The sequence below is a fragment of the Trichogramma pretiosum genome, unplaced genomic scaffold (assembly GCF_000599845.2).
Source record: "Trichogramma pretiosum strain Unisexual culture from Peru unplaced genomic scaffold, Tpre_2.0 scaffold65, whole genome shotgun sequence".
In the NCBI taxonomy this organism is placed as follows: Eukaryota; Metazoa; Arthropoda; class Insecta; order Hymenoptera; family Trichogrammatidae; genus Trichogramma; species Trichogramma pretiosum.
Genome location: NW_019641689.1, coordinates 626,231 through 650,754, shown reverse-complemented (window position 1 = coordinate 650,754; position 24,524 = coordinate 626,231). Strand labels below are relative to the sequence as shown.

General features: G+C 38.6%; 2 protein-coding genes across 4 annotated transcripts; both read right to left on the bottom strand.

Annotated features, from left to right (window-relative positions):
* Nucleotides 1–36: 36 nt before the first annotated feature.
* LOC106651119 (chloride channel protein 2) lies at nucleotides 37–24,128 on the bottom strand. Of its 3 annotated transcripts, XM_014369487.2 has the most exons (14): nucleotides 12,079–12,701; nucleotides 11,899–11,986; nucleotides 5,821–6,106; nucleotides 5,394–5,657; nucleotides 4,853–5,321; nucleotides 4,356–4,590; nucleotides 4,106–4,268; nucleotides 3,684–3,914; nucleotides 3,219–3,442; nucleotides 2,964–3,149; nucleotides 2,741–2,883; nucleotides 2,248–2,419; nucleotides 1,943–2,170; nucleotides 37–1,860 (listed from the first exon to the last, which is right to left on the bottom strand). In XM_014369487.2, the coding sequence occupies exons 1-14, from the start codon at nucleotides 12,282–12,284 to the stop codon at nucleotides 1,651–1,653; spliced, it is 3,105 nt and encodes a 1,034-aa protein (XP_014224973.1). In that variant the 5' UTR covers nucleotides 12,285–12,701; the 3' UTR covers nucleotides 37–1,650. The 3 variants fall into 3 exon arrangements, with proteins under 3 accessions (XP_014224973.1, XP_023317504.1, XP_023317505.1); XM_023461736.1 differs by lacking the exons at nucleotides 11,899–11,986; nucleotides 12,079–12,701 and adding an exon at nucleotides 23,255–24,128; XM_023461737.1 differs by lacking the exons at nucleotides 11,899–11,986; nucleotides 12,079–12,701 and adding an exon at nucleotides 7,360–7,967.
* On the bottom strand, nucleotides 17,158–19,904 carry LOC106651120 (uncharacterized oxidoreductase YjmC). The gene is made up of 2 exons (XM_014369488.2): nucleotides 18,520–19,904; nucleotides 17,158–18,206 (listed from the first exon to the last, which is right to left on the bottom strand). Exons 1-2 carry the CDS (start codon nucleotides 18,922–18,924, stop codon nucleotides 17,361–17,363), a joined length of 1,251 nt encoding a protein of 416 aa, XP_014224974.1. The 5' UTR covers nucleotides 18,925–19,904; the 3' UTR covers nucleotides 17,158–17,360.
* Nucleotides 24,129–24,524: the final 396 nt, after the last annotated feature.

Sequence of the window (24,524 nt, the reverse complement as noted above, 5' to 3'; positions counted from 1 at the left end):
TCGTTTAAGAATAATAAAATAATCATGATCTTTTATATTTTTATCTTTTAATGAAACATTTCTAAAACAATACAGACTATTTACAAATAGGATTGAGAATAGTACCTCAGAAACTAGAGTTTGGTATCAGTAATATTTCAGATGACTACATTTTTCTTACTTTGGATGGAATGTAAAATATTCTTATAAACATGCGTAAAAATGTATAATATATTTGTCCATGCAAAAATTGAGCGAAACAAATATTATGGTAGAACTAAAAAGAAATCTTCAAACTTTATTTAATACGTGTTTGAATTATTGGATGCTTATGAAGATTTATCTATTAACGCAATAATTATAATTAAAATTAAAAATTTCGCTAATTCATCTTAGATATTTAAATACAACTTTACTGTATTATCAGTTCAATAGTTTTAAAAATTGATTCTCAAACATTTTCTTCTATTTACAACATAGACCATAAGACGTTTGAGAGGTTCTATTTTTCGTAGATGTAACTTGAGATTTTCATTATTCGTTTTTACACTTATACAAGCATGCCAGTTAAGAAATTTTCTAACGAGATCTTACGTAAAATTCAAGCTTAAGAATAAGTTTTAGAAATGAAATTTTAACTTGATTTTTTATAATTGTTGTATCCACTTAATAATTTAAAATATATTTCTTGTAAGTGCGCGTAAAACCTTGCTTGCATGTTTAAAAACGTGTCTTTAGCATAACTATGGATATGTAGACTGACACGTTTAGCCACTTATTTTGAATAATGCAAAACATCTATAGAATAGTTCAATTACTTTTTATTCGTAAAGATTCCGTAGTTATTATAAAAATGAACATTTTCAACGGAATTTTATCCTTTTTTTTTCATAAAGATTTGAAAGCAATAAAATAAAAATTTCCTCGAAAATCATTTATGAAGTTATCAGTAAAAACATAAATTAATTTTGATTACAATTTTATTTATATAATAAGAGTATCTTCGCAACAGTATTGAATTAAGTACGTATAAATCAGGGTTTTAAACAGATGTTGGTAAGAGTTTTAAAATATTTGAGATTCTGTTCAAAATGGCGATAATCAAGAAATTTACTTTCGTGAAATTTTGACAAAAGTATTTTCGTTTACATTTCAAGTATTAAAATATTCAAATTATGAATAATGATCATTTAACTTATCGCCCAAATCGTTATTTTGCCCGAATCGTAAGTCAACGAAATGCTGTCAGTCTACATTCGAGCATGCTCATTTATAACTCTATTCTTTTTTCATAAAAATATTTTTTTAAAAATTTTAAACAACCATTTTCGTCATTATGCAAGTGTCATTTTTATGACGGATAAAATAAGTCATTAATATGACTGACAATTAATAAAAATTTTCCGTGATTTTGTATAAATTGAAAGATACCATTCAAGTTTCACGGATTTTCTCTTAAACATAACAATTTTTTGGATAAAAATACGAAGTTTCCATCGTATATAACAATGCGTGCTATGCAGCAGCAGTAAAATGAAGGACATTACTGGCTAGGGTACAAACACTGGCCACGTTTTGGCGTGACTATCACAATTATATTATTTCATATATTTGATCCCTGAAGCGATGTGCACTTGTAAATAAGTCACTCGAGAGCTCGGCGCAGCAGTATCAGACTGTTTCGATTTTATTCAAGTCATCGGTATTCGGTGGTATTGTAATGACCGCGGAACCCAATTGATTTTTGACCGACGAGTCGATCGACGATTCCACATCGCTACTCCTGGTCAGGCTAGCCTCCGAAGCGGTCGTATGGGTATTCTCGCCACTGGATTGCGCCGGTAAAATGCCAGCGTTTGCGTCTTCAATAGCTTTCCGCAACTGGGAAAAAATAATGAGTGATAAAATTAGTTTGTCGATACAATCATGGAAAATCTATCTATGCACGTAAATTAATTCTTACTTCTTTCAAACCAACGACACCCACAAGTCGACCAATAGCGGTCACGTAAGCGCGATTCACGCCAACCATGCTAAAAAGACTGTGGACTTTGAGCAATGATGTTCTTTCGACCAATTGAAACGGTGCTGGGTCGATATGGATGTGTGAAAAGTCGACTTCCAATGCCATTTCCTGTTCTTCCCACCGCTTTTGGTCTTCGGGAGACATATCTATTACTCTTTCACGTGGCTGCATAGATAATTTAAAAGATTATGAATTATTCATGAATAAGAAATCAATCGACGTAATAAAGTCAAAAAAATTACCAATTGAACTTTTTTTGAAACGGCGGGGCTTGGAGTAAGCATTGGTTGCATAGTACCGTCTATACTCTCTCGACGATTATTCGTAATACCAGCTTCGCCGAGCTCAGGGTCTGGATCAACATCCTGAAGGGTTGCAGATTTACGGAAAATTGCCTCGAATGCTAATCTTATCCTAAAATAATACCATTTAATGTTATTTTCCTCGCAGTAAATATACTGAAGCAATTTAATTTGGTAGCGATATTACAATGAAAATCTAGGGTAATACGGGGTTTATCTTGTCTCACACCATAACGATATTATAATTGATGCTACGTTTAAGCGAAAATGTTGCCTCTATCGTAGCAGTTTTGACATTTTTTCTAATTCAAGCTGTTGCAATATTATAAGTTTAGCCTGTCTCTTCCGTAGTGCGTTTCGTTCACCTCAAATTCCTTTCTTTCAATTTCACATTTCTTTGATTCAAGTATTCAATTTATGAGGACTATCTCACCTGCTTTCAGCTCCAGTGACGGTTGTGTAAGGTGTCACAGATGGGCTGATCAGTGGACTAAAGCCTTTGAGGGTGAATGAGTTAGTCTTTTTGAGAATTGACTTTTTCGGTTGAGTGCCAAATACCGGCGAATGAAACGTGTGCTAAAAGTATTCATCAAGTTAAAAAAAATTTACGCAAATATTATTTCCATATAGTTTTTTCAAGGCCAAGTAAATATTACGTGATCTATTCCATTGCCTGGTGACATTGTCAAATCATTGACACTCTGGCGTTGCATTTTTAAAATATCAGGAGCTGGAATTACTTCAAAACGCGATGGTCTGCGTGCTCGTTCTTGCTCTTTAATTTGTCTTTCCAGCTCTTCTTTCGCTCGTTCTTCTGCTTCTTTATGAAGTCTTTGGGCAACCTAGATATTTCATCAAAATTTATTTATACATTTTAAGGCTTTTTTTATAAAAAGCTGTCTAAAATTAACCTGTAATCTTCTTTCTCTTCCTATATGCTTTTCTATAAGTTTGATTAGTTCAAGTCTTTGAATGGACCCTAACAATATCATATTATCAGGGCTATCAACCAGCGGCAGTCCCCGAAGTTTTCTATTTTCTTTGAGTACCTCCTTCAGCTTTTGATATGATATTCCATGCCAAATATGTTTGACATCCCTTATCATAAAATCTTCGACATAAATATTGTACATTCCTGAAAAATCAAAACTGTAACAAATCTATCGAAAGTTCATTCCCGTACGAATGATGCTATTCCTTACCCCTAATATCCAAATAATTATTGTAAAGCGAAAAAAATGTGAAAATATAGTTATAAAAATTATGAGAGCAATTGGTTATAGAAAAAAAGTTCAACGATTGAATCAGATCGATACAAAGATTAACTTTTCTACTCAAGTGCAGGCGACAAAAAAAAAATAAATAAAATACAATACCTGAGCCAGACGGCAAGAGGTCCGGTAGATAAGGCAGCTTCTTGATCAGTATGATGCTGTCGTATATGCTCGGCTGCAACAGGGCCGCCACGGCATTGGCGATGAGCACGGCTATCATCATTGGCACGATGTGCGTGATCTGACCGGTCATTTCGAAGATTATCACGCTCACCGATATAGTGTGGGTGACGGCACCGGAAAAAGCCGCCGCGCCGACCGTAGCGTAACCACCTGCAGTGCGCAGCCAACATTAGAATTTCGAGCACGCAAACGATTACGAAATATGCGTATAATTCTATCTAGGTATATAAATTGACGGCGCACGCGTGAGTGACGCAATTTTATAATAATAATGCCTTCAAGCTCGCTCGCTATATCTGTTTATAGAAGGGTGACATGTGTAGGATAATGTGATTACGCACCCGGTACAATTGGCGTTATTATGCCTCCGTATCGAACGCCATTTGGAAATTGCAAAGCCATGGCTTCGCCGATCGCCCTACCCAGAGCGGCTCCTATCTTGAAAACTGGAATGAATATGCCTGACGGCACAGGTACAGTTGAACTGATGATTGAAAAAATAAACTGCAAAACACACAAGCACGTAATAATTATTATTGTATAAAAGATACGTCGATTGTTCAACAAAAAAGAAAACAAAATTATTCTTACCGTATAAGCAGTAAAACTTAAAAGTCCGACGAATACGTTAGTGCTCTCAGTCGACCAGTGCTTAACTACATTTCTCTCCTCGACATTCAAATCTTCTTTGGTCCACGTAAAATTAGTGAAAAGCCCGTGCACTTGATCGTGAGTGTTCAAATCGCCGGCCATGAATTGGCCGAGACCCAGAGGAAACGAAATAGAGGACACCAGCAGCGAAACAATGCCAGGGTACAAGAAGCGACTGTAAATTAGTTATTTTTCATTTATTTTGGCTTACTATTATGTTTTAAGTGTATTCAATTAAGACCCTACTATTCGAATCTAAAAGCAATGTTCAGTGAATTATCGTCGAATTTTTCGAACGGTTCATTATTTTTATGAATATGCTACTTCATGCCTTTAAAAATAAAATTGAAAATTGAAAAAGTAAATTTTTACAATACGCTCGTTAGAAAAAAGCGAGGAGAAAATAAACACATTGCGAAACACACGAAATGTCTTACTTCTTTTGCAAAAAGCGATTCATGCTCTTGTTTTTGCGCATGAATATGACGTACTGTCTGTGGAGCCAGACATAGAAGGCGCCCAACGCCCCACTGACGAGCCCAATGACCGCGAAAACGAAGAGCTCTTGCGGATCGAAGGGAAAGTCCATGGTGAAGTTGGTGATGAACATGGCCGTTATGGTCTCCTCGCGTTGGAACCAAATGGCCAGCAGCCTGAACATGGTGGCGCCGCAGACGGCGGCGAAGAAGCCTCGCCAGTAGTTGCGCACGGCGAAGTAGACGGTGGTTACCTCGATGCTGAAGAGGACACCGCCGATCGGGGCGGCGAAGCACGAGGCGACACCCACGGCGCAGGCCGCCGCCAGCATCTCGCCGTTTCTGCTCTCGTTCTCGTAGATGCCGTTGAAGCTCGTCACCATCTTGGACAGCAGTGTGGCGACTATACTTGCTATGTGCACGAACGGACCTATCGACACACAGAGGCATTGATTAATTAATTATAATCGTGCGATCGATCGAAGAGCTCGCGAGCACTGACCTTCCTTGCCAACGGGCAGACCCGATCCGAGGGTAGCCGTCAGTCCGATGACTTTGGCGATGAGTGTGCGGAACGTGAGGTACTCTTTCAGAGCCACGCCTCTCAGGATGGTCTTCATCTCGGGTATTCCGGATCCGATGCTCTGGGGAGCCACGATGTGGACGAAACCGGCGCTGAAGAGTATCAGACAGACGGGCAGTACGACCCACGCCAAATACTGCAACGCCTTGTGAGATGTGAGGTCCTGATACAACCATATCCTGGCTGGGAAAAAAGTACGATCATTGAAGGATATTTAACCAGTTCGTTTAGAAATATTGTTTTGATTAGTCCTTGTGAAAAATTGCCATTAGATAGAAATGTAGTATAAGTTAAGATGTATCAAATCGCCGCGCGCAGTAATCAAGCGCCGAAGTGACAAACTGACCGTTATTGCACATGGATATTCCTCGGTCCATGGCGTAGCTGATGAGGGCCATGATGACGCCGAGCAGCGCCAGGAACACCCAGTCCTCGCCGAGTCGCGCGCCGGTGTGCTTCCATATCACTGCCAGCAATGACAGAAACTTGCGACATAGCGGTCCGCGTCTGGTCTTGCTGAGCTCCTCGACGCGTACCTTGTCGATGTTCTTGCGAGCCAATCGTTCGCGTCGAAGTTTGCGGGCCTCTTCCTTTGCGTATTCGCCGAGATCCTTGGTGTAGCGACCATACATCTGCGTCGCGAGCATAAAAACTCATCGTTAGGCATTGCTTCGTGGATTAATATATTGGTATGAAAGGAGATTTAGATGAAAGTAAGCAAGGTTGCATCTTGATTGAAGCTTGTCAATCAATTTTTCAAGAGCTGAATTTAATTTTTTTTTTGCCTTTTTTTCTTAATGACGAAGTTTGGAATATTAATCATATCGATGATATTAAAAAAAAGGTACACGGTCAGAATTCGTTAAAAAACTAAGGGAAACTAATTCACAAATCTTAAAAAATCTCTAGCCATTTATTCAACATTTTCGACCAACTTAACTTTTTCGAATGGCACGGTTAAATTTTTTTTTAATTTTCAACGGAGTGAAAACGTTTGTTTTTTGAGCATATTAACGCTCAAGAATAGAATTAATTTCTAAAAATCTTTGATGATTTTTCCTGAATTTAAGTCAGAAAATTTTATGATACATTTTTGTTGAAAAGCATGATCAACTTCAAGAGTGTACTATTAAAAAAACTTCAAATTTAACTCAGATTTCAAGTAAAATAAAACATTAAAATTAAACTAATTATTAATTAGGTACTTTTATATGAAATATTTGTTAAAAATTTATGTATTAATACTCGTTTATTTTTTTACATTAACAACATAAAAATGTATGAAATGCAATAAAATAAATTATTTTTAAAGAAAAAATGAACAAAAGAAATTTAGCTCTATATTCAAATTTGAACATTTTGATTTTAATTTCACCGCTAGATGGCAAAAACCTTTATCTGTTGACTCGAAAGTGGTAAAGTAATTATAACTATATAAGTCAAAGCATAATTGTATAATACATTTGGTGTATTACATATTTTACATTGATTTTTGTCGGAAATCACTCTGAGATTAATTACGATACATGAAGTTGTTACAGACAAACCGATGAAGATAATCATACCTGCGAGTATGGGATAGGCAAACATGTGAGAAGGAGAAAAGGGCTTTACAGCTAATCGCGATCGCTTGTATAAGAGGCATCGATCGCCTCTTTAATCAAACGCCAAAGTCTCGCTCGGCATTGCCAGATATATCGCCTCGTACATATAGACTTGTCGGAAGCTAGCTGGCTGGCTGGCTGGCGGTCTGCGCGCAAAGTCAAGGACAACTTTCGACTCGACGCTTGAAATCGTACTACTATAAACTTGCGAGCTCTCTTGCATCGAGAGCTTCTCGAGCTTATACTTTTTTTCTCACTATATATATTTTACAAGTACTTACGACGTAGTCATCGTTGCAGACGAAAAAGGCCCTTTCGGGCCAGCTAATGGCCTGCACATAGGGATGCGGTGCTAGGGGATCCACGGCTGCGACGTTTTTTTCGCGCCTATTGCCGCTTGAACGGCACTTGTTTCACACTCTTGCCTTATTATTATTCTAGGCTTCGCACTATTCTCTTTCATACGCGCTTATCACACGCACGCTGCAATATTTACTCCGATTCGGGGTGGCATCCGTGGCGCAACCCTTGACAACTCGTGACGCTTTCGGCGCGCTCTCTAGAATCACTGGAGAGTGCACTTTCTACTTTTTCATTTCTGCGACTTTTACCTCGCCTTCGGACTCGATTTATATAAAGATATATCAAGGCGCATTCGAGCTGTCCGTTATTGTTTTTTCATCTTAGCTGTTTGGCGCGTGCGAGCGAGATATTATGCATTGCGCGTCGCGTCACTCGTTGTTTATACGTTTGCACTCTCACGAACAAACACACACACGCACACACACGAGCGCGGCACTCGTCGATCGTTGCCGATTTTTTTTCTCTGTATAGGCGATTTTTGTGCACACGCGGAAACGAGCGCGCAGGTAAAAATCGATGGCGTGTCTCGCGGTTTGCCGCTGCTACAACTGAGGTATTCGTCGCTGCCATACTCGTCGCCGCGTGAATTTGTCGAAATTTGGCAAGACTCGATATTGCTTGTATTTTTAGCAGCCCTCGGTACGAGCTATCGGTATGCCGCGACATTTTGTCTCCCTCTCTCTACCTCCCTCGTGTGCAACGCTCGAGCACAATAAAACTGACCCCTGTCCGATTTTTTTGTTTATATTTTGCGTGGCTCTCACAGTGCCTGTGTGTCTCCGCGCGGCGTTCGACGATCGGATGCTGCTCTCCCGATTTTCGTCACGCCCGAGGTAGCGCGAGTCGAAGCGGATTGATTTGCTGCTGATTGACAGCTAGAAGGTTACCGGCGCGAGTCTTCGGCAGCAGCTCGTTTTCCAGCCTGGGCCAATGATTTTTTCAAGAATTCGTTAATTCTTTACGCTCGGCTAATTTAAGGAGCTCATTTTTATAAATAAAATACAAGCAGATTGACTTGAACATAATTTCAAATTCCTTTTCAGTAATCAGAGGTGGCTAGATTATTGGGAACTGATTAATGTAGAATCATATGTATTTTTGAAACCATCATTTTTAAAGGTAGAATTATGCACTGATTATTGTATCATTTATGAAAATAACTGTTTTTGAGCAAGTTTATTATTGTTGTCTGATTAACAGACAGAAACAGATCAAAATTGTACCGTTAATAATATTCTTACCACAAAAGAGTACCAATCATTTCTATTAAATTATTGAAATTGAGAACAAATTCAGAATCTTTTGAAATTAAACAATTTTTAGATGAAAAAATTCAGTCCCGATCAGCAACCGATCGTACAGCTTATTGCGTCGAATGAATCGATGCATATTTAATCTTCGCATCATCTTCGAGATTATTACGGCTATTCACCGCGTAAGAACATCTCTCATACGCGACGCGTGAAATTCTCACGACAAATAATAATACTCGAGCAAAAAGCTGCGCAGTGATTGGCATTCGTTCGAGCTTTTCGCTCGTTCTCGTTGCAGCTAGTGCTTCTTCGATCGCGTGCGTGTGCACATTACAACGGAAGCAGCGGCCCGAACGAGCGCGACTTTCTTTTTGGCGCGTGAATTTCGCGCCGCGTCGCGTCGGCACGTGCGCTACCTCCGTTGAGCTCGAGCTCTCGAGGCCCGCTCGAATCGTCGCAGCCATCGTCACAGTCCGAGAGCAGCTCTAATATTCGTATCCAAAGACGCATAGGCGAGCGTCGACGAGCGGCCGCGTATAGAGAGCGTCAGCGAGTTCCTCGAGGCGCAACTTCATTTCTCGTTCAACGTTTGATCTGCAGCTACATCGACGTTAGAGAGTGGTTATTGTATATTGTTTCAAGGATTGCCCGCGTCAGAACGCGTGTCCGACTATAAATATGACCTGAAGTCGCGACGATCAGAGAGACGCTCCAATTTTCTAGCGTTCACTTTCTCTTTCACTAGAATGTATTGTTACATTAAAGAGGCTTGCTTGCATATCAAAATAGTCACTGAGGTCGTTTTATTACAAAAAATTTCTAACAACTTAAAACGGTAGTTCTAAAAATTGTTATGGACGTTTCACGATTTATAATTAGAACAATGTAAATTTTTTTCGGAAATCAAATAATCTATGAATTCTTTTTTCACATTTCACCAAGCTTCATTGCGCACATTTTTGAATGTCGACAAGCTGCACAGTCGCAGAGGTGCCAAGGTGTAATCTGATCAAACGCGTCATCAACAGTCAAGTAGGCACAGATAAAATCATACATGCATAAAAGCTTCCTGATAATTGTCTCACAAGTGTTTGCATGAGAGGTGGGAATATCTTAAGCACCAACAAAAAAGATACATATTACGTGGCTCTTCAATCATATTAAATTATTGTTAAAAAGCAATTATTAGAGTGTCCGCTCCACTGCGCTCAACGACCGACGAGGCTTAAGAATTTTATAGCCAAGAGCCAATTGAATCGAAAAATTTACACTCTTCTCTTTTTTTATCTTCAAAAATCTTTGATGAGAATTACTGATGGACTTTAAGCAATTCAAATTTCAATGTATTCAATCTAACACAATCGTATTAAAATTCCCATTTACGTAAAATGAACATTTTAGGAATTGTAGGCCCACCTCATTGTAATACCGTACGGCTCTGTTATAAAATTTTTATCTAATAAGCTCAGATATTAGAGTAAATTCTTTTAATTACTTTAAAACTTGAATAAATTTTCAACGCTGATAACCAAACTATAATTATATTTATTAATGTGCGATAATCATATTGCTTAAATGTTTAATGAAAGAATGAAAAATGTTAACTAGATCACTGACATTATGATGACGAATCACTCGACAGCGTCAAATTAGATGTAAAAAGGGAAGTCGCTCGAGGGAAACATATAGGTCAATTTAATCGATTTTTTTATCAATTTAATTTACATAATTTATTATTAAATTAATCATTTAATTATTTTAAATAAATAACCTGAAGGTATAAATAAGTAACATAAAAATAAATCCGAAAATAAAATGTCAACACTCTCAATTGCTTATTCTCATTTTATTTCAATTGTTTACCGATATCATTTTTATTTTAAAACTTTTCAGAATTCAATACTGAAACGCCGGCAATTATTTGCAAAGAACAGCAAGAAAAAGACGCATACGCATGTGATAATATTTCTTTGAATTAAATTTGGACGCTCACCAAAGGTCACACTATTCACCGTCTCGTTCGTCATGGCTTACGAGACATGACAAATCGCCTCTAATGCTCAATTGTTTTTCGATACGCCATGCCAATTGCCCCAGTGTATCTTGATTTTACATTAAAATCGGTATGCTTTCAGCATAAGTCATTCAAAGCTCAGTGCAGTTTCATCGCTAGTACCCTTAGATCGTAATGTAGCAGCGTCATGAATGATTGTCCACACAGAGACAATGAATTGCTCTTAAATTGTAACATATATTCACACGGCTTTAGTCTAATTTTAAAAATCATAATAAATTATAGAGTGATATTCGCTACGAAAACTTTAAATGTGATGTAATCTAAAACATATTTTTTCAATACATTTTGGCTCGTTCTATCAAAAACTTTAATTAAATAATTGCACTAACCAATTCTCACCTTTTACTTCATCTTTATATATATTTAAAATTTTTGGCCATTTATTGAATTATAAATCATCAAACGAGTAATAAAATTGTAACAAATTGCCTTACTTGAATCAAGCAGGTCGTCCCTTTAAAGTTGGTTAAATTTATTGAGTATTTTTAGAGCTTATTTTTATCTACTTAATCATTAATTTCAAGTTTTAATAAAATTATTCTTAATAATCGGATTGATTTTAACAAATTATATCATAATTTTTAACATTGAATCAAAAACTTTTACTTTTTCTCCCAGATATTTTTTCTTGAACAAACAATAGGTGCATATTGCAGGTCTATTCCGATATTGAGATTTAGATATTTCTTCAATTCAAGTTAAAAGATGATATGATAAATATTATTGCTCTTGCCATTCAATCTTAATAGTCACACAATAATTTTTCTTTGAGTATATAAATATGGATGAATCATACATTATTAATAAAATCAATATGAAAAAAATGTGCCGAATAAATTCAATCAAAAATCGAATTTTAATATGAATAATAATAAAAATTTAACTTTTATTATTTATTTTTAGAGGCTTATATAAATAATGAAGTACTTTTTGTATAAGCATGCAAAAGCAATAGAGTTTTACAGAAATGTTCATTTAGAGAGTTTTGTTTTTTTTCATGCAGAGTTTACGAGGTGAGAGCAAATATTTATTCAAATATGTAAATGAACGCTCGCATTGCTCCGATCTCGTGATTTTTGGCAGATTTTCAAGAGAAAAATTAGCATCTTATACTCTCGTTTCCTTACGTAAGTATTCAAATAGTCGAAGGGATCAAATTCCTGAGGATCATCATCGATAGCCGACGGAGGGCACGGGTAAAAAGCTTGCGAAGGTCTGTTAAAACGACAAAATCATCAAAATTCGTTATTTACCTAATTGAGTAAATAATTCGCGCAATCAAGGCACGAGCAGATTTTGTGTCGTACCTTTTTGATTGGTTTTTTTGATTTTCCTTGAACTTCTCCATTAATCTAGAAAACTCCTCCCACTCTTTGTCGATTTCCTCCTCCGTGCCGTCGGGGTGCAAATGAAGAAGACTCTCCTTTTGCGCTTCTTTTTTGCTCGCATTGTGATGATGCGACATTCTGCTGAGATTAATTTTCTCGCTCGGAGAATTGTAATTTCTGGACATATTGAAAGTACTATTTACTCTTCTTCAACACAATTCACTGATGTACGTCATGATTCGATGCTGAACTTTATCCGCAATTTATTTAGAAACATAATGCGCTCGAGAGCTCAAACATGGTTGTACGAGTTAAGCCGATAGTGATCGGCAAGGGAAAAGCGCATGTGAGGGAATATAGTCAGCCAATCCTCGTGAATTGAGTAGCTCTCGAGAACAATAGCAAAACAACGACTCGACCCGAGAGAGTGAGTGCGAGAGTGAGAGAAAGAGAGAGAGAGAGAGAGGGAAAAGTCTGCGGCGAAAGGATCGAGGAGAAAAGTCAGTCTCGCTTCATAGCGGTCAATGCAAATCACAGACTGAGGAGGTCGCATATACACCACTACACGGCAGGCGCTACTCCAGCAGCAGCTGCACTGGCTTCCTAGTAGTAGCAGCCAAGTCCAGCAGCGGCACAACGCTCACGTATCAATTTATAAACTCATTAGCCTGGCCGCAGAGCGTAGAGCGTAAAGCGGCGCAGTTCTCTCTCTCTCTCTCTCTCTATGTGTGTGCGTGTACGTACACGGTCAATTTTCCCCTGACTGCATCAATTGTCCCTTTCTGTGTGTGTGTACATGCGAGAGTAGTAGAGTCTGTCGTCCGCGCATAAGCCAGGTCGGAGCTGCGACGAGAGAGCGAGAGATGAAGGAAGACGGGCGCGCGTACCAATAGTACATCATGCAGCTCCGTCTCTCTTTTGGTCGCGATCTGTGCGCAAAGCAGCGTATCTGCGCACACGGCCGACGAGAGAGCATTATCACGCTGACGATTCAGGAAGCCTAATCCTCTCTCGCTCTCGAGATGTCATCTTTTTATTTATGACTCCCACGCTTTTCGTGTCTTCACTTAAAAATTCTCCGCTAGATTGTCCTGACGAGCTGCTGCTGCTGCTGCTGCTGCTGCTGATTGCTCGAACGATCGGATGAACGAGTTTCCGGACTGTAATGCACTGTTCGCACTTTTATTCTCCGGGTACTTTCTTTCTCAGCTTCGCAGTTTGGCTACTTCATTTTCATAGCGCGTGCATGACGTTTACAAAATCACCGCGTGCTGAACATCCTACGATTTTGAATTTCAGACATTTTCATACTTTCTGATTGATGTATTATTTTACAAGAATAACCTCTCAAACGGATCTTTTGTTTCAATGGTCAATGGCGTTTGTGTACTAGCTCTTTCATTCAACATTTTCATCTTTGTGTTCGATTAAGCACCGAGCTTATAATAATGGGCTGCAAAGAGGCAAGTCTTAATTCTGCTATAAAGTCGCCAATTGTTGTGCCGACTGAGCAGAGTAGTAGCGCTGAGTAATAGGACACTTCCCACAACGAGGGCTTGTAGGAAGCGGACTTCAAAGTCACGAGTTATCATTGCTGAAAATTACCTTGTAATTCAGCTTGTCTTACCGATCTGCACTTGCGGTCTTTGTCACACATACATAAATGTGCAAGCACGCGCGCCAATCAATACGCTTACGATGTATAAGAAAAAATTTCTGTAGCGTAACTTTCAATTCACATTGTGAGAGCGTGACTTTTTGCACTTACTTTAAATCGATTCATCATTTATAAATTTTTACTCAAATGTAAGATTTTAATATTATATAGAATACAATTCTAAGCTATTTTACGCACTCATCACGTTTATCAAGTATGCCAATAAAATTTCTACCACCTTGACATCATCTGCTGGTATTAATTCTGTTCAATATTTGTAAACACTTCGAGCACTAGAGATGGTTCACTTCTCTCTTTTGCTTATATTGAGTCGCCACCATTTTAATTCTATAATTTGTAAATACTAACTAAAAAGTAGACTTGTCTTACATCCAATAAAATGAAGTCTAGTGACATACTCAACTTTAATGCAAAGTAATTGTTACAGTGCAAATTTGAATAACTGAATACGAAACTGCATTTTTTAAATGTTATTGGTATTTTCAGAGTAAATGAAGAGTTTATCGATGTGTGTTATACCGAAAATAATCATGGTGGTACTCTGCCTTTGTCCAACATTAAAAAACAGAAAAAAAAACATACGCAAATACATAGACATTTGTAGAGGATTTAATCTAGTTTAAATATTTATGTTATTCAAATATTTATGTTAATCAAACCGTTAAAATTTATTTTAGAAATTCATTTTCGACACAGAGCTTGCACTATGAGAAAGCATAATATTTTATACACGAAAAAATACATAAGAAATATGAAACACTAACTTTCCTAGATGATGTGTGATTGTATTCCAGTTTGATTGAATTGGGATAAATTAAACTTTAAGTATTATTCAACTTTTGATATATACTGACAATGCAGATGTTTTCAAAATTATGCACTTTGACCAATCTCCACTAAAGTTTCTACACCAACTATTTACCAGGCTCTAAAAAAGAACTGAGTTTAAATCTCAATCTACATGAACTACATATCCTACGATCATTGTTATTAAATTACCAATAAATTAGCTTATCTCAAGTTTACTTAATAAGAGTGCGCCTGAAACATTTTTCCGACAAATATAAATACGAGTCACATGACAACCGAGCCCAAGCACCACCGCGAAATACACAAAATTACCTCATGGTTTTATAATGTTTATCTTTACTCTAATTTTATTTAAATGTTCAAATATCATGACTTTCATTTGAATAGTTAAATAATTTAAACGATTCGGTTTGCAAATTCAGCGTTTACCATTTTTATCGTAGTGACATAGTAACAAGATTCTTTTGAAAATATTTTACTACATTGAAAACGTCATTCATCTATGTCTCGTAAACATAAACAGAAAAAGTTTAGAAATGTGAAATTTCTTGGTGCTGCAAAGATGCGAAAAAACGAGAACAACAATTGATTGATTATTTTTCATAAGTAAGAACAGTATTCAATTTTTGATAATCAACTCGTAAAGTATGTGTTACCTGCATGCATACTTTAAGTAATTAGCCTAATTGGATATTTTTCATTATACCACATGCGAGACCAACCCGAAAAAATGAGTTGAATCAAGTTAATATGAAATTTACTACGATCTTAAGGAGGGATTCAGTTCAATACAGTGATTTCTGCAATTTGGTTTGAATGCTGTGACACTCTTTAAAGATTGTATCAAAATCAGATAAGAGTTGAAAACTCCAATTTTGTGTATGAATATTAGCTAGTTCAGATTTTACGGTATCATTTAAAGTAGCATTTTTTTGTTTCCTGCAACAAAAAGTAAAATTTAAGAGGATGCTGTGGTCAACAATATTTTCTAATTATTTTGGACTTATACTCCTCGAGATCGATCTATTTCAAAAATAGACGCAGCATATAAGCTATGATTATTTCAATTGAATAACATAACCATTGCATTTTAAAATATGAAATTTATCGCTGCAACATGTGAAATCTCTTCTTTTAAAGGAATTTTTGAAATCTCCATCTACTTTGCAGATGTTAATGATAATTTCATAACTTAAAATATTAATGCAAACTCAATAGTGGTTCAAGCTTTATTTTTGGTTCACGGAAGATCCTGTAAAAAATATGGGTTGAACATTTAATTGGCACTTGTTGAAATCGGCACTTTTTTGATCTCATATTTGCATTCCTCCAAATTGGAAGTACGTAATTCAAAGATCAGTAGCACAACAAGCGATGAGTGTGTGATTCACACGTGTAGTAACATAGATATGTGATTAGTATTCCGAAGCGTTAAAGAACACTAATTTTCGTGCTCTACTTAATTTACGTGTGTCGATAAGATGCCGCGCGATTGAAGCATAATTTTAATAAAACCTCGTGAAATAATTTTTCTGTAGCAAATCTCAGCAAAGATGTCAAATTCGAATCTTTGCAAGTATGTGAAAGTTGTATCTTTCTATTATTTCCTATGATCTAAGAAATTCTGTGTTAATTTATTAAAGCCAAATTTTTTATGGACCGATGTAGTTTCGTGCATTGTGGTCGGCAGTCTAGTGGCATGTTTTACTCTGCGATCCATCGTGATCGCGATATCGGGTTTTTTTTCTCGTTACGAGCGTGTTACAAGCAGCAGCATGAACGTCACCTGTACTATGGATCAAATTCACGTGACTCGTCGAGAAGCGAGATTTGACGAGCCGAGAGAGGCAAGGCCGGCCTTGAAAATGCGATCGGTAATCAATGAGGTACAGACGAACTAACATTTGTTTTATTATATATATTTAGCCGCGTGTAACCGTGCAAAACCCGATGTCTATGCCGTGTACCGGATCGTCGAATGTCGAGACGACTCGAACGATATCCTCGCCGACACGGCAGAGCAAAACACGAGTAGCGTATACACGGCGTGCTACAGCGCACGGCGACGAGAATCTTGTTTCCATTAAATTATTAGATTACACACACGTTGCCGCCTGCCTCTTGAACTGTAAATATTGGCGTACGCGAGCGCGTGACACCGAGTAAACCTCGAGCGGTACCTGCCAAACGTGTACTCAAATAATTCTTTTTTTTTCTCTTTTTTTCTTGCTAATCATCTAGATCTTCGTAATTAGGAACTGTATAGCTTCAATTTTTATATTTAGTTCGCTATTGGTCGCTATTTATTGTTTTATCTAGTAGAAAAAAGCTTTCGTATATAAAATAAAAATCGATCATTTATCTTAGCCAAATTATTTTAATCTGTAAAAAATCATTAGAATCATTCCATTAACGCCTTATGCGAGCAACAATCAACAAATGAGCTTTCTATCCAAAAGATAATTACGATTGCGTCACCATCACATGATACCTTAAAAAATGTAAATAAATTGAGATATTTTGAAGTTTGAGTAAGTATAAAATATATTCTTTTAAAACCTTTGTAATACTCTTCTACATATTTTTGTCTTTTTAATCGCGTATAAATACATTATAAAAATAGTTCTTTAAATAACATTCGTAGAAAATACAAAATAATTCTGGTCGCCATGACTTATTTGATGAGTTATATCCCATCTGTTCATGAGAATATCCCATCTCCTTACACTAATTACAACGAGTGTTCATCTTAAAATACATTGGATTGTTTTATTTAAATTTTTTTAATCAATTGCATCGGTTTCACTCCGAGATCCTTGGCAAACTCTTCCGAGGCTTTGAGTTGATTTTCGTGGTAGCTGATACCGCCCTCTTTCTCAACTTTATGCATGGCGGCTCTTTCAGGATCTCCAGCCACTTGAACACTCGCATCGCCACTGGTTGGCAGTTCCCTGAGTTGTTTTAATAAATGCGATAATCTGTCTTTCGAACCTGGCGCGAAAACTTCCGGATCGATAGCCATGAAGCACTGTCCCAAGTTGGCAACGTTGCTGTCGCTTTTCCACGAGCGAATATTGGGACCGTATTGGCCCCCGCTGAGAATGCCACACAATACTTCGACCATTAACGCAAGACCGTAGCCTTTGTAGCCGGAATTTTTTTCCTCGCCGCCTAGAGGAAACAGAGTCGAGCTGTCCAAGGCGGCCTCCGCGTCGGTCGTGACTCGACCGGCCGTGTCCATCGCCCATCCCTCGGGGATAGCTTCGCACTTGCGATGCGCCACCTCGATCTTGCCGAGAGCCACGGCAGTCGTGGCCATGTCTAGGACGAATTCGTCGCCCTCGTTGGCGGCCATGCCCAGCGACAGGGGATTTGTGCCGAGGGCGGGCCGGACGCTTCGCGTCGGGGCCATCAGAGGACTCGTGTTGGTGCAGCTGAAGCCGATCAGGTTCTGTTCCATAGCCATGAGGCTGTAGTAGCCGCAGATTCCGTAATGATTCGAGCCGCGAGCACTGACGAGACCGATGCCGAACTGTTGGGCTTTTTTTATGGCCAGCTCCATGCAGTGCTTGCCGATGACTTGACCCAGACCGTTGCATCCATCGATCAATGCAGTAGCCTGTGAGAATATCAGTTCATAGTCAATATCAGTTCATAATTACTAGATGCTCCAATTTTTTCCACCAAACTTTCATCTGCAGATTTTGATTTAGATGATAATTTTTTTTAATTACGTTTTTTAATTATTGATTGAACAAAACAGAAAATTCATTTTTCTATGCGCTCTAATTCAATTGAAATGTGTGCTGTTTTTTTATGAATTAAAGAACATTACTTTTGATGTTTCAAATTGGAAAGTCATTATGCTTTGCATGCATAGTTTATTCATGTATTATCATCAGTATCAAGTCTGTACGGTCGATGGTACGAACCTGAAAATCTCTAATGACTCGAGGCTTGGCCGTCGGGTCGGTCATTTTCTTAGCGATATCCTCCACGTACATTTGTAATCTGTTCATTCCATGACTGAAGTGGCCCCGATAATCGGCCGTCATGAGGTGATGAGCCACCGTGCGGGCATCTTCGGGCGTGGTTCCGACCTTGCACATGCAGTCCGCGATAAATCGCACGACTTCTTCCTTCGGCACGACCGATTCTCGGTAGTTCGAAGTCGAGCTGCTCGCCATCTTGGCCACTTGTTGCTGCTGCTGCTGCTGCGATCGCAAGCACTGACGCTCGCGAAAGCTCGAGGCAAAAGCGGGCTCGTTTTCACCGCGATGCTGCTGGAGCTGCAGTAGGCCTCGGCAATTGCGCCCGTACAATTTTCTCAGAGCCATAATGCTGCCGCTGCTGCTCTCTGCCGAGCTTTTCTTGTTTTTTTCGATATGATTGTACTCTGTTTGTAATTCGGTGTACACCTCGATGATTTGCACTCGATTTATCTCTTTGTTAGCTCGATGCTACAGTTTGTGCGCCTCTTATCGCTTATCATAATTTCACATTTGGCAAGATTTATCGCAGAAAAGTTGTTGACTTCGATATGCTGTGCAAATTTTACTTGCTCCGCAGACGCTTACTCTCTCTCTCTCTCTCTTTCTTACTCGCTGTTTTATTTTTATCTTTTGTCAAGAGCATGGATTGGTGGCAAGCAATCGCTTGACCTTTCGCATCTGCCGTGTTGTTTTTCATTCACTCGTCGCGCGGCGTAGAGTGCAGCGAGCGAACTTACCAACATACAATTTTGCAGTCCATTCAAATGTCCCGCCAAGATTATTTATTGATGCTGAAAACGAGGTAGTCTTTTACGACGTTGTAGACGGAACATCATGTACAATAAAGGCACGACACTTTCTAACGAAATTCAATTGGTTGATTTGGAAAAAGCGCGTGTTACATACAAATGTCAAAATAGTCGAATTCAATTTGCAATTGAATTATGTCTGATGTTTCGGCGTTTTTCAAAAGCTGCAGTTTAAATTCATATGGATTCAATGAGAATCGCCGTCTTCTCGCAGCTTGTTCGATTTATTAGGCACTTTACATCGAACAACAAACAAAAAATATCCAATCACAACAAGATAACAACACTATCGTCGATTCTTCATTCGTGTCCACTACCGATTATCAATGTGCGCGTATGTCTGCGTCGTCGTCAACAGAAGCTCGAAATTCTTGCTAAAATGCACGCAAAGTCGCCGTCTCAACAAGGGCATCGTGCGTACATATGTGTGTATTATAATATGCGCGCGCCACTGTCGCTCCTCGTTACGTAAAGGCTTTCTAGATACTTGGCTGCTGGTAGCGGGCTTATAATACAAGTTCCACACTGCTTTACCTCGTATTACACATGTGTGTGGCATTATACACGATCTACAGAGAGACGTGCAAAATTTCTGCGTGCGCAAGCGCTTTTACCACGCGGCAAGCAGGTTGCGGGATGCCGCATCGATGAGTTCTCACGCGTTTTCTCGTATTATTATATACTTGTGTGCATTAAAACTCGGGTAAGTAGATGCGTATGCGGTCGCGCCGGTCGAGCGTCGAGCTGCACCATTATATGCAGCTTCGAATTTTAACAGCCTAAAAACGCCTGCGGAGCGCCAGGTATGAGCTGAATTCGAAAATAGAACAACCATGCAGATGCTTCGCATAGTCACCGCATGCACCGAGAGTCTATTAAATGTTTGTTTCTGCATTCGTTAAGTGGTTCATCGTATTTTGTACTGCTGTACTAGCTAATGGCTACTGCTATACTTCGAAGAGTTGATAAATCAAAATATCGCTTATTTCACGAACTCATCTTTGTTATTATTATTTTTAAATTATTACATACTTCGTGCACCAGAGGGATCTATTAAAATAGGTGAAAGCATTGTCAGTAACCCAATTCAAATCAACTTTCGATTGAAATTTAATTTCCTTACGAGATCATGTGAATGAGTGTACTGAGTATTGCAACTGATTTATATGAATTTCACATATTTATGAGGTTGATAATTTTCATTATTTTCATTTATAACAGAAAACGTCTAATTACCATTCGATAATTGTTGTACTTCGTAATTAATTCATATTTAAATTATAATCAACTGTCTGGCTGCTATTTGCAAATTGATTAAACAATTTATCCTTGTCATGTAAGAAGTTCAGTTTTTTTAGAAATTGCGTCAATTAAAGAGAAATAATGACTTATTCATAAATTGACTAATACCTCTTGTTTTCAATGCAGAAAATGTCAGAGCGCAAGAAGTTATTGATTTGACAGTACAATTTTTAGAAAAGAAGTTTTTTCATTCTTATCATTCGAAACAATTATATCAACCATAATGAAAATAGCAGGAAATGAAATATTAACTTGATATGCCACATGTAATATCGATTTAACCGCGATGTTTTGAATATTCATGTGTAAAGATTTGTATTGTCACCGTGTGTCTTACAGAAAAAAGCTTCTTATCTATCAGATTGTTTAAAACTTAAAACCATCGTTATTTAGTTCATTGCCATATTTGGCTTGGTTTTACCGAGTTTGCTTCATTCTGTATTTTCTTAATAATTGAAAATTATATACATCATCAGTTTTGTTCGAATTATATTATTCACGTCGAAACAATAATCAAAATATCTTCGACAGACAAGGGAATTCTTTTTCATGTATACGATCCATTCATGCGCTTATCGCGCTCAGTGTGAAGAAAAATGCATGTATATGACGTGTGCTTACAATGTCAGAACTTGTCTATACGTATTTTTCAACCTCTAGCAGAATATGACATACGCGCAATTTTCGACAAAATAGATGCTTCATTGAGCCACAAATGTAAATTGAATTTCTTTTTTCAAGTAATTTTCTAAACAATAAATTTTAAAATATATTACTTTCGATTGAAAATATTGTGAGATATTTTTCACAGATCTATCTGAGTGACCTTGGTTGATAACACGCATACTCGCCAACTCGTGACGCTTCTAATATAATGAAAATATAAATATTTTTCAACATTAGACTTGAGGAAAAAACGAAAAAATGATGAAAAGTGTCTTTGTTTAAATGCTTTCAATGTTCTTGTGTTATAATTGTGGTTACTAAATCACTGATTTTGATCAAAAGCACGCTGAAGTGGAGTCAAAATGCTATTTTTGAAAAATTTCCCAAAAGCTTCGTAGCCACTCTAGAGACCATAGAACTAGAATCTTCTATGCAAACATTTTAAAAAATTGTTTATGATCGTATGAAAATGTCTAATGGCTAAACGTATGATAATTCTTCTAGATATTTAAATAGAACCTTTATTACTTATACAAATAATAATCAACATTCTGAGCATGATGAGTTTTGCAAACAAAATCGTATTTAGAAGTACTCATCTATTGACTGTAACAATAAACCGGATCAATAAAGTTTATCATCAATTTTTTTCGGCCTTGGGAGCACGATAGTAAATTCGTAATTCCGTTGGAGAAATAAAGCAAATGCACATTTTTTTGAACAATAGATAATATTATGCAATTATAAGGCAATCTTTTAGCTGTAAAACCAGTGACTATTTTCAGAGGACACACTTTGTAATTAATAGATCTCGATTCGCGATTATATTTTCGTAAATAAAAAAAAAAAAAAAAAACGAACCGTATGGTTGTCATATATGAAATTACCAATGGAAGGACGCGATGTAAATCTGCGGATACATTACAGAGCTTATAGCTGGCGCGACAATTGCCGAGCACTGCAAAAAAAATGAGTCACAGTCGACATTTTTCGAATTGCTCGTGCACGAATATGTATACGTATAGTGCAGGAGCGCGACGCGATGATCGGTAGCGAAGAATAATGAGCAGCATATAACGAGCTATAGCCGAGCTCCTCTCCTCTCCTCTCTCTGCATATTATGTATATATTTATCGATTTCTCGTTCTTTCCGTGCAGCAACACACTTTGGGCTAAAACGGCAGCAGTAGCCCACGACGACTCGCGACTCCCCGCGATAGTTGCTCGGTATACAAGTCGCGAAAATCAGCTGACCGGCTAGCTGCGGTATAGGCTTATTAATGCGAGCGCACGTGTTGCTGCGGCACACTCGTGAGAGCCTGCGTGTCGACACTCGCGAGGTGCACATGCAGTATTATGCTGCGCGTACGGGGCACGAGGCTACGATCGTCGGGTTTATACGGTACGACATATAGGCAGTGACCGGCAACGACGTATACTGCATGGTATGTCACGCAGCGAATGGCAGCACACACACACACACATGTCTGAAATCGACGGACACGGTATTTTGAGATTTCGATGTCTACTCGAGAGCTTTCTAGCTCTAGCTCGCTATGGAAAACAAGCTGCATAGTTCAAAAAAAGAGCACGAAAGACGACTGAAATTGTTGGGTTGCTGCGCGGGCGACGAGAAGCGCGTGTTGAGCGACACGTGTCCTACTTGGGTTACTTGTTGAATATACAACGAAGCGCCGGCGAATGTGTACAAGCGCCTCGCTTCGTATACGTAGTTTATACGAATCTGTTCCTCGAGAGAGATTTATATTGCATAGAAGAGGAAAGGCAAGCGTGGACGATAGTGACATGCATTCCATAGTTACAGGCGAAGGGAAACCGGCTCGAATCGGAAAGATGCAGAAAAAAATGTATATACCATAAAGTCAATATCGACTCACCAAGGTGTTTTGGTAACCCAGGCCATAGTCCTCGTAGTCGTAATCTCTGTGGAACGACATGTTGGTGGTGTGTCGGCGGTTGGGCGTCCACGCTCCAACTTCTTCGAGTCTTGCTCTCTCGAAAGGCACAACGACGATCTCCCTCGATAGAAGCCCGAAGGCAGCGGAAACGTCGACGGTGTATACCGATCGGCCAAATTTAGCTCGCGAACCTACCACTCACTGACGACGATCGCTGTAAAGTCGATGCTACGAAGGACCATGACGATCGTCGATCGATCGATGAATTCTCACAGGCTCTGGAGCCGCTAATCGCGCACTGACACTCGTGTTTTCACCGTATTATTGTTACGAGCTTATAAGCACGCCGAGGCATCGACTGCGGCTCATATCGCGCGCGCGGGCCGACTGTAACGTCAAAGATCGCGCGCGCTCCAACGTGCACAACGTCGAAGCGTAGTCTGCTAAGTTCGGCTCGCTTCTGCCTGGTATATGCTCGGTTCTCGCCTCGGGGGCCTCAGCAGCAGCACTCGTGTGCAGATCTGCGTGCGAGGCACGCACGCGTGATGAATTTACCTCCGTAGCAGTCCGCAATCTGTTTCTTCTTGCCACATAACGATTCGTCCGCAGCTGACTCTCTCTCTTTCTTATTCGTCTTGGCTGCAGCTATATACGCACTATCACTCGAGCTCTCTTTCTTTTTCGCTTTCCTTCCCGCGACGAGTCGTCGTCGTCGTAGTCGCGAGAACAACCGATCCGATCCCGTGGCTCCTTTGAGCGGCGGTGAACTCGCGCGAGTATTTATACGGCCCGGACAATCTAGACCCAGCTGAGGTCGTATTTTTCTTATCAGCATTCATCGATTGTTCGTACCTCGTATACATAGCTAATTTTCATGCCCTCTCTAGTCACATAAGCGAGCTCTTCTTGCCTGAATTATATACCACTGCTTGTTTTGAATATTATCAATGTTTCGCAACTACTGATTGGGAGACAGAGACAGAGGGCAAGACAGACTACGTGATCGCCTTTTCATCCATCTGACATTGCGAATAATTTTATTCAACGTTTATTAGCGAGATAATTTTTCTATTATTTTACGAACGTCATCCTATTGTTCGATATATAGGCATAATTAAAGACTTTGCTTCTTATCTGTAATAAAAAAAGAGCTTTGGTAAAAACTGGTTCTTACCCAATTTCCTAATGAAATGGGAGATTTTTTTCGAGCACAATTTTTTCGAAATAATAGTCGAAGAGCAAATTCGTA

Bases quoted from the DNA above. Each gene is read 5' to 3' on its own strand.
- LOC106651119 (XM_014369487.2), bottom strand. From the start codon at position 12,284: ATGTCCAGAAATTACAATTCTCCGAGCGAGAAAATTAATCTCAGCAGA. The intron at 5,322-5,393 runs GTCAGTGCTCGC...GTGTGTCGATAG, and splicing joins TCTGCCCGTTGGCAAGGAAG to GTCCGTTCGTGCACATAGCA. The intron at 3,443-3,683 runs GTATTGTATTTT...TTGATTTTTCAG, and splicing joins CCTCTTGCCGTCTGGCTCAG to GAATGTACAATATTTATGTC.
- LOC106651120 (XM_014369488.2), bottom strand. From the start codon at position 18,924: ATGGCTCTGAGAAAATTGTACGGGCGCAATTGCCGAGGCCTACTGCAG. The intron at 18,207-18,519 runs GTTCGTACCATC...ATATTCTCACAG, and splicing joins GAGTCATTAGAGATTTTCAG to GCTACTGCATTGATCGATGG.